The following is a 10,307-nucleotide window of genomic DNA, read 5'->3' as shown; positions in this document are numbered from 1 at the left end:
TTCCCTACTCATTCACATTTTCTATGGTATGTCTCAGACTTCTTCTATTTCTGTGTGAAAAGTGAAGCTTGAATGTTAACCTGCATGTTAAGGTAATATGGGAAAATGCTCTGCTCCTGTGAGGGACTGTACTTTGTACGTCCATCCTGCTTAATAGTGAGCAACAAGAGCAAGTTGTGTTGCAGAGAACAGGGCCTGATCTGGGCAGGCAGCTATGGGTTGTATTTGCTTTCTTGGGTTTCTTATGACAAAGCAAGGGTATAAGGTCCCGATAATTGTCTTGAATTTGCTGCTTTCCCAAGACTTTCTTAAAGGAAAAACATTCTTTTGTTGAATATTTTTTAATTTACTGTGCCTTGGACTGTTTTTTGTTATATGAAACATTTGAGAAATGCATGTGTGGGCTTTTCCAGTTGTTTACTCTCATTACTAGGCAAATGCCACATCATTGATGTGTACTGTAGGATTAGTTTATGACCTGTAGATTTCAAGTGGCAATGGGAACTTCTTTGAGAAGAAAAGAAAACATGATGCTGTAACACCAGTAAGACACTGCAGTCAGACCTCTGTCAGTGGGGAAGAACAATTGTTTCAGTGACTACAGGAGCTCCTTGTTTATTTATGTTCCAAGATATGAGTGGTATGAAGAAGCCAATAAACACAGACAGGAAGACCAGAGTTATAAGGCAGATTATTATCTAAACCATTTCTTCTTTGTTTAGGGCTGAAGAAACCTATTGAGGGCTGTTACCAGTTTTAGGCAAAAAAAGTAGTTTCAGACATTGACAATATAGTTTAGATGGTGATTGTTGGTTTTGTTAAAGCTTTAATGTTAATTATAACTCAGGCAATTTAATCAGCTGGTGTTGATTGGCTCAGCAGTACTGTTTTATGGAATAATGTCCAGATACAGACAAGCAAAGTTGGTTTCCAGCTTTGTATGATGGAATGAATCTTGAAAACTGGAAATACGTGTGTTTACTCATCTTCCTGAGGCAGACAGTCCTCTTCAGTTTGCTGAACCTGAGGCAGTGAATTCTCTGTCCTTCTTGCAGTGTTGCAGGACACAGTACTGAAGAAAGTGGCATCCATAACCTTGAATCCTTAAAAATTATTTAACACTTAACCATTTCTGTGAAGGAAAGGTTCAAAATCTGAAATAGACTTGCAAAAACTTGAAGTTCTATTTGCTCTCTCTTATTTAATTTACAGGGTATTTTCCCCTACTGATGTTACTGAATTATCCTTCTGACAAAGAAAATTAATTTGCTTGTGCCCAGGTTTGCTTTGTTTTTTAAATGAACAAATCCCATTTTGAGAGATTGTTTTGTTTTGTTTGTTCTCCACTTTTGCCCCATGAAAGACCTTAATTCCTTAGAAATTGTAAGCACAGGCATATTTAGGCTGTGATGAAGAGCAGCAGCTGGTGTGAAGTAAGCTCCTTTATGAAGTGCTGCTGAATTTCATTAGTGACCTGCACTCCTTTTGCTATTCTGGTTCTGGTCAGAGTGAGTAGCTGGGTCACGTGGGAGACATTGTTCTTTCAGATTATCTTTCTGATGAGATAAACTGGGATTTAGAATGAGGGCACTAACCCCATTTTTCATAGCACCCAGATTTTCACCTCTGCATCTCTGTTTTGCCAGACATCTAATCCTAATACATTTCAAACGCATCTGTTAAGATGACATCAAAATGGGAATTAAACTGTAACACAGAGCTTAAAAAGACAAATTTCTTAATTTCAGTTGACTAAGTGTCACAATTCATTGTATTTCTCCTTTTTTGTTGGTTTGTTTTATTCCTTTTTATGCCTTTTTAGAGTGTATTTTTGTTTTAATGTAATGCTGTTAAGTCATATAAAGGCCTCGGGGGAGGCTGCAGAGAGATGGGGATGACTTTTGGTAAAAGTTAGAGAACTAGATTTAAATATCCTAACTTTTGAGTCAGAAAGTTCCCGTGTTTTGGTTGAATGGTTTTTAGGTTTGGCTTAGTCTGTTGCTTAGCATGTGAGTAAATCTCAGGTTGCTATGTCTTAAAAGTTTAGCATTAATATATATTAAATTATTTATGTTCTTCCTTCTTCTTTCAGACTTCAGAGTCAACAAACAGATAAAGAAGATTTCAGTGATATCCCCAAACCAGAGAAACTAATGTATGAGGATCTTGAAGAACACATTTCTTCTCTTGAAGGTAAGTTTTAGTGCATTTCATACAGTTTGTGTAGCACCTTAGGGCTTAACAGTTGTAGGACAATTGTCTTGATAGCTTTAGGAGGGAGTAGTTGGAGCAAAAAATTCCTGACTGATTTTGGAAATAAAGAAAACAACTGTCTCAGATGATGCAGGGTTATTTTTCTTCATCTTTGCATCTGTAGAGAAGGGTATGTAGTAATAAGTAGACACTAAAATTGAGTTGGTTCTGAAATTCGTAATAAACTTTTTTGTTCAGAAGTCTTGCGTAGCCTGGTTCTGATTGACATTCCAGAATGTTTTAAAATTGTGTAGGATTTTTTTTTTAAAGAGAGAAGTTTATTAGTATATGAAGTAACTTGAGGCTTTATTATATTTGCTGCATAAACTGGAATTCTAAGGAGTGTTCACCATGAATCAGTATCAAAAACGTATTACCAAGCTGTAATTCTGAGGATAAGTTTCTGGTGCCATTGCATACACTCTTGTTGATTTTTCCTGCAGTAACTGAGGCTTAAGTACTGTTATGAATTAGAATTACTTTAGAGTGTAAGTATGTGAAGATCACTTGCAATTATGCTGTCATTAATCAGCATCTCTGATTAGTTTTGGAACATGTGGTTCAGTTACTGCAGATGAATTTTAACCCAATTTTTTATTCTCTGAGATCATAATTTTATGTGTTTACATTTCTGCTCTCTGTTGATTGCAGGAAGAACTTTGTCATTGTGAGGCATTTTGCATTGTGTGCTATGGAATGTTTCCTTCTCTCTATATGCTGCAGGGTCAGTTTTCAAAATTTTTTAGTATAACTAAGGTACTGTAGAAAGAGGAGGATAATAAAAGTTAGTGCACTTCACATCCATTTGTATATATAGAGAGAAATAGGAGCACAGTTTCTGGCTTTATTTCCTAGTTTCCAGCACTGGAATGACATCCTAATGTTGGACCTGAGCAGCCTTATCTCCCATGAAATTGTGGGTTTAAAGTAAGTGAAGCTGTCAGTGAGAAAGATGTAACAGCAAACTAAACACCTTTCCTGTTTCCAGATTTCGTTAGGTCTGTGAAGTTTTGAGACTGGTGGACAGGTGGCATCGTGTAGTATAATTAAGCTCTTAATTGGTGAAGAGATTGTACTTATTGTATGGAAGAGTTGGGGATATTTTCTTTGAAACCAGCGATTCTAATGTGTGAGTGTTTTGCTGGGTCCCAGACTGGCTCATTCCTTTGGTTGGGTCATATGGAAGATGGAGTGATGCCCTTGCTCACTCTCCTGAGCCTGTGAAAATGCAGCTTTCAGTATTTTAAAATGAACCAACTGAAAAAGATACTGTTTGTTTAAACAGCAAACATGCTGAGAGTGTTTAGTGGTAACAAGCAGAATCTGGTGCCTCATCTGTGCATTTCTCTGTGAAGATTTACTCAGTACATTTGCTGGTTTTTTTTTAAATTTATCTCATTTAGTCTTCTTTTATAAGCTTTAAATGCATTATTTGAATGTGAACCAAGCCTGTAGCCACTAATATTTTCTACTCATCTCATTAGATTTAGATTTGTTTAATTCTGTATTAGAGACTTTTCATTACATGTTTCACTTTTATTCCATATGAGAACAGACAGGCATTTTCTTGGCAATTAGGACTGAGTAGATGCTGTGCCCAAGTAGGTTACTACTGTGTCATTTAGTCACATGTGGTAGTCAGTAGTTTTAAGAGCAGTTTTTTAAGTTTTCTCAATCAACAATACTTTAGTTGGGTCAAACTGCATCAAAGGACAACCTCAGTATGTAGAAGGAAATGAGAATGGCTGAAAAGGGGAGGAGGTAACTCAGGAGGAATTGCAGAGAGGGGTTGGGATAACAATGTAAAATCTAAGAAGTAAATACAGAAAAAGGTAAAAAGAAGGAAGATGGAGGTAAGAAAAAACAATGAAGTGAAGGAGATCCAGAAAATACAGAAATCTTTTGGTCCTGCTGTGAATGAGCTCTACCAAGAAAAAAGGCAGAAACTGTGTCACAGCTCCTGTGCCAGCAACAGCCACTTCACTGCAGGACTTAAGTGAGTCCTGTTGGCAGTAACTGCTTTTAGTTGCTGTGCTGGTCTTGAGGGACTCACATCTCTTGCTGTCCACCCTTACAAAAAGGAGTGAAGGTGTGCAAGGAGAGTTACCTTTTTTCCTTTGCAGAATGGTTAATGTAAAGATGTTTTGTACTATATTGGTTTTGGTTTGGCTTTTTGTGTTTTTTTTATGTGGTTATCAGACGTTTAGAAGTTGGGCATAATATTTAACAGGGACCTATTTGTGAAAGGAATTTTCTGACTATTTAAATATTACATACCCTGAAGATTACTGATGCCTCGTGGAAATAATGTTGTTGGTAACCTTATAATTTAAAGAGAGAGACACAAACCAGGATAGATTTTCCTTTGGATGTGATAGCCCAGTAGTTTGGTCTTGCCACAAACCCTCATATATAGAATTTCTTTTCCTAGGTGAAGCCAATAGGACTTCCTGTTGATTTTGTAAGAAACTAAAAACATTCTCCTAACTTAGCTAACTGGTAGTTTGGCAGAAATCTTCTGTCCTGCTTTTATCTATAGTTGCTTTAACAGACTTTTACTTGAAAGAAATCCAAGCCATTCTGAGAGAGAGGCTGATAGGTTTGGTTGTCTTTTCTTCTTGCAAAATATTTCAGTTTTATTATAATGTGCAAAAGAAAAATGCTTGAGACCTTATAGTATTTGAAGGATGGAAAATTGATGTTTTCTAAACCTTAACACAAAACCTAAGGAGATACATAAGATATTTGTGCTATGGTGCACAGCACCATTCTCCTGAGCATTTAGTGTATTTCAGGTTGGCTACCTGGAGATAGTGGCCACATCTAACTTTTTTCTCTCTTTTTTTCTTCCTCCCATAAAATCGAGATACTAACAGTCTGCCTACTTTGCAAATAAATACTTAAGCAGTTGAGGGTAATTGTGTTTTTGTAAGTTCAGAGCCACTTTGTACAGGGAGAAGATAGATGCTGCTAGCTCAGATATTCTACATTATCCTGTGCTGTGCTCTGAAGAAGGCAAGGTTCCCAGTAAAGAAAGAGTGCATGACCAAATAATTGAAGATTGTTTTATCAGCATAGAAAGGATGAGCTAAGCTTGGACATGTAATTTTTCTGTGGCCTCTATCTTGATTATGTAAAGAAATGAAAACATTTGGATTTTCTGTTGTATATTTCTTCAGTTTTAGCTTTATAAACAGATGTGCTCCAATATCTAATTTCAAAACTAACAATTCTGTAATTAAAGAAGCAAGTAGAGACTGTATAATTCTTAATCCTCAGGAAGATGGTGAAGTTGAAGGGAAAATGCTCAATTAGTGCTGATATTTGTGTTCTAATTCAGCCATTCCCACACTTTGTGTTCATTACTTTGCTCCACTTTTGCAATTACAAAATAATGAAGCCATTGTTCAAATTTCTTCTCCAGATCAGGGGGACATACCAGAGGAGTGTGAAAGTGATGCCTTGCATCCATCTGGGGACATCGTCAATGGAAACTGTGTCACAGCTCCTGTGCCAGCAACAGCCACTTCACTGCAGGACTTAAGTGAGTTCTCAGTTCAGACACAAAAGAAAATACCTCTTTTAAATGTCAAATGTGTAACACAGAAAGCCAAATATTTAACTTCTGTAGGTATGTATGCTGGTATGATTGAACATTTTTTTCTTGACTCTGTTGGTAAACTGTATTATCATGATGGTGCTTTAATTCTTTGGGAAGATGATGATGACTTCAGTCAGCATATGCTGCTTTCTAACTGTTCTAGATGGAAGCATTATAGTTATTTTTATTTAGAGAAGAGCTTTGCAGCTTCTCACGATTCCCAGTACTGAGTTTGCCCATCTCATTACTATCTGATGCTGTTCTACATAGCTCCTTAAATATGTTGGTCACATCAGCAGTGTGTCCTGCAATAAATTTCAAAGGGCTTTTAAGTCCTTTGCTTTATAAAAAATTGTATCCAACCACATTGCAGAGAGGGAAAGAATATTAGTAACATGGACCTCAGGGTAACAGAGCTTTAATGAGGACATCCACAGGAGGAATGAGAAGGGCATAGATTTGTCAACTCCCTGACCTCTACTTTGGCTTTACTGTTTAACTCTTAGTGAGTCATATATCAGACTAAAAATGTTTAGAGGTGGGAAGAAACATTCCCAAATACCCAATAATAATCTTGATGTATGTATAAACGATATATCCAGTTGTTTTTCATTTACTATTAATGCTATACAGGAACCTGTTACTCATTTTTATGCTTCTGTAGTGATTATTGAACTATATAAATCAAATGACAGATGTTGAAATAATTTTTCACAGCGGTGCTGGATCAAAGGCATATTGAAGAGCAGAACAGAGAAGGTGATAAAGACTTAGAAGAAGAAAGCAAAGCAAGAGAAGAAAGGAGAGAGAGAGAACAACAGGAAGCTTTGGAAAGCGAGCAAAAAGAAGTGGAAAAGCTGAACAAAGAGGTGGTCATTTAATTAATTTCTGACAGTAATGCAGCTTTGTAGTGCCATGCATTTTGGGATTGCTGTGTGTGTTACTTGGATAAAAATAGATTTTATTTATGAAGTGAAAGTAGTAGAGCTAATTTTATGTCCTTGTGAGATTAACCAGAGTCTTGCTAGAATTTCTCCTTATGCCAACTGACTTTTTCACTGGAAACAGATGGTTTTTCTTCCATGCTTCATGTAGCTGGAAGCTACAGTTTTATGGCCAGAACTTGGGAGGCCACTGTCACCATGCTGTTGGAACAAGCTATGCATTCACTGTGTTTATGGTCTGGACTGCTGCAGGTGGGACATGACCAAAACATGTAATGCCCATCTGTTCGTTAGCCTGTGAGGGTATCTAGGACACCTTCTGGGCAGTAGAAGGTATAAGGAGACCTTAAGGAGTTTGGTTAAATCCCTTTGATCTGATGTAGCCTATGTTGAAGTGGTGTATTGGGCTTCTAGGTCCTGTGTTTTGCTCTCTCCCATTTCTTCTTCCTCCCCACCCTTAAGCCTTGGCTGATTTGATTCAGTGTGGTGGTTAGTGCTGATCAGACATGCTCATGTGACCCTCAGCACCAGCAAGCTAGGCCTGTCAGGAAACTTCTTGTCTGTGCCTGCTCATCATCTTCAGTTCACACACAGGCATCACACACAGGAGTCCTCAGGCCTCACAGCATCTCAGACATCCAGATGGGTTGAGAGTGGCATTTCCTGAATATCAGTTTTTGAATGGAAGCAGTAGCTTAACATTTCATCTTGAACTGCACATGACAAGTAATGCTGTTCAGACCAGTGTGTTTTACTGAGGTTGACATGACTCCTGCAGGTATAAAGGTATTTTTCTAATCTGTATTTAATTTTGGGGTTTGTGTCTTAAAGTGTATCCAAGACTCAATGAAAATAGATGAAGAAGATAAAGAGGGAGTAAAATCTGAAAATAGTAATTCTGGCGCTGAAAGTAATGTGAAGGATCCTCCTCCAAATCCATTAGAAAAATACATGAGAATAATTCAGCAGAGGAGAGAGCAGGAACTGGCAAACAAGGTGATTATTCTCAAAAACCAGGTCTTAAAAATATTACTGACTGAATTTTTGTTTTGAAAAGGATGCTTAGAATGAAAACAATATTACATTGTCATTTTTTCTTCATTTAGAACCTTTATGTAACAACCTGCAGAGCAGTGTTTGGATTTACATTGAATAAGTCTGTTCATCCGAAAGAAAACACATGGAAAAATTCCTTCTATAAGGGTGTTTGTTCTGATGTCCTCCTGGTGTGGGATTTGTTAGCTTTGTTTTTTAGGGCAGTATTTAAATGGCCTCAATTTTTATTTTAAACTGTGTTTAAATACAGTTTAAAGCTACATAGGTCAGTTTGTGTTGCACAGACACAACTGATAGGACTTTATTCTGGCAAAATGGAAAATTTGACTTTAAAGAACAGGTATGGGTGGACATTACTTCACTGAAGGAATGCAGGATGCTTTTGTTCAGACATGATCCCAGTCTGAATCTCCAAAGTGTCATTATTCCAGGTGCAATGTGGCATTTGTAGAAATAGGGTTGGTCCTTTGTAAGATTTTTATTTTCAGTTAGGTGCCTTAAAAATATAGATATTATTATTAGAATTACTTAAAGTTTGACTTAAGAACCAGGTATATAGTGTATTTCCTTATTGGTTACCAGGATTCAAAAAAAGAAGAAATAGGAGAAGGATCACTTTCAGAGGGACTTCTGTCTAGTGAAAAGGATGACAGGTAAGGTTCATGTATTTATCACTTCTGTTATTCCATATTAAATAATATTAACTATAATCACTACATATTATTGCTACTCCAAATTTATAAATAGTTATAATACGAATTATGGTTGAGAGACATCTGCCTCCTTAAAAAGCAAAATAAATTAGTAATCCAAAGCAAATATGTTGGAAGAATTGACAGTCTTTCCAATACATGCAAGTTGGGCACTGCATGGAATTCAGGTCTGGGAGCTGCATTCAGTGATCTGTTTCAGTAGCTGTGACAGTTAAACTTTTTATCTGCAACTAAGCAGCATCCAAATCCCCTCACAGTGAGTATAAGGGATTCTTCTTGGGTGTGAAGGTTTTTCTGCACTGCACTCTGGCCTCAGTCTTTGGCTGCCTGCACTGAGTTACCACAGCCTGAGCATTTCCTCTGGTTCTCTGTAGACATTGAGGAATAAGGATATGTAGGTTTTAGTTGCTTGTGAGGGGGAAAAAACCCCCAAAGAAGCCTCTATCAAATCTTTCTGTTTATTTGAAGATGTGAACTGGAAATGTGCAGCAATTAAAAGGCTCACCATAATTGTTAGATGGTAAGATTACTTTTTTTTGCTGTGAATGTGGTAAGAAAGACACTGGAACAGGTTACCCAGGGCCATGCTGGATGCCTCAACTCTGGCAGTGTTCAAAGCCAGGCTGAGCAAACTGGTCTAGTGGGAGGTGTCCCCTCCCAGGCAGGAGGGCTTGGGACTAGGTGATCTTTAAGGTCCATTCCCCCCTTGACATTCTCTGAGTTTATTATCTGTGCCTGTAAATTGCTGTTGCACACAGCAGACTCTGCCCTGGTGCTCCTGAATTGGTGCCAGTACAGTGTTGTTTTCACTGGGTAAGCACTACAGAAGCTGCAGATAGGTACTTCTGCTTTTTGAGAGAGAAAAGATGGCTTCTGGTTACCAAAGGCCCAAATCTTCACTCTTAAAGGGCTGGATTATTGCCATCAGCTCACTGAAACAGCAAGAGAATTGCAGCAGAGGCAGTCTCAACTTTCTTTTTAAAATGAGTATTTGTATTTAAGACTATCTGCGACTCATACCACTTTCTTCCCCTCCTGTTGTCAATACAGTGCTGGAGGTATATCTCATGGAGACATGGATGAAAGCTTCTGGTGAACTCCTGATTCTTAAATGTTTATTATAGGAAAGATGTTTTTAAGGCAGCTTTCTGCCTGTAAAAGTTGTAATAAATGTTAGGCACCAACATTGCCGGCTCTGTAATGAAAAATTAATAAAGCTGAGTTTGAGGTGTCTCATCACTTCAGTCATTGACTTCAAATGGTGAGTCCTGATGTGTTACTAATCCAGGAGGAAGCTCTTGGGTAGGGTGAAAGGACAAAACACTGAACAGAAACTGTTAGGTAGATTTGTTTTGGCCTGAATTCCTATAAACTGTGACAGCTTTCCAAGTGGTGCCCCCACCCCCCACCCCTTCTCTTCCAAGTGCTACAAAGTGTGGGTGAAAGTAACTGTGTCATCCTCAGTAAATGCAGTCATCCTCACGTGCTTTTAAAGGTGTCCTGTGGAGACACGTGGCTTGTGCAGCTTCAGAGCCCTGAGTGTGAATGTTCCCCTTCTGTAGCTATGGCAAGGGCAGCAACCACTTTCTTGTGTATCACCTTGTTGGTATTAACCAGCCCAGAACGGAGAGATTAAAATAAAAATGCTATTTAACTCATCTTTATTTAAGCTTTGTATTTTGTAGGTAGATTATAGGCAAGATCATTAAACTTTATTTACAGTATAAAATACAGTAGTTT

At 37.8% G+C, this 10,307-nt stretch overlaps 1 protein-coding gene across 1 annotated transcript in view; it reads left to right on the top strand.

Moving 5' to 3' along the window:
* OFD1 (oral-facial-digital syndrome 1) overlaps positions 1-9,663 on the top strand; it is a 30,778-nt gene extending 21,115 nt beyond the window's left edge. Inside the window, exons 17-22 of the mRNA XM_009071351.1 lie at positions 2,093-2,193; positions 5,678-5,797; positions 6,572-6,726; positions 7,630-7,794; positions 8,437-8,507; positions 9,618-9,663. Coding sequence (XP_009069599.1) covers positions 2,093-2,193; positions 5,678-5,797; positions 6,572-6,726; positions 7,630-7,794; positions 8,437-8,507; positions 9,618-9,663 — 658 coding nt within the window. The remainder of the gene's footprint in view (positions 1-2,092; positions 2,194-5,677; positions 5,798-6,571; positions 6,727-7,629; positions 7,795-8,436; positions 8,508-9,617) is intronic.
* Positions 9,664-10,307: the final 644 nt, after the last annotated feature.

This window comes from Acanthisitta chloris, unplaced genomic scaffold (genome assembly GCF_000695815.1).
Source record: "Acanthisitta chloris isolate BGI_N310 unplaced genomic scaffold, ASM69581v1 scaffold13263, whole genome shotgun sequence".
Lineage (NCBI taxonomy): Eukaryota > Metazoa > Chordata > Aves > Passeriformes > Acanthisittidae > Acanthisitta > Acanthisitta chloris.
Note: the sequence above shows the minus strand (reverse complement) of the source record. Positions and strands in the feature narration are given on the sequence as shown.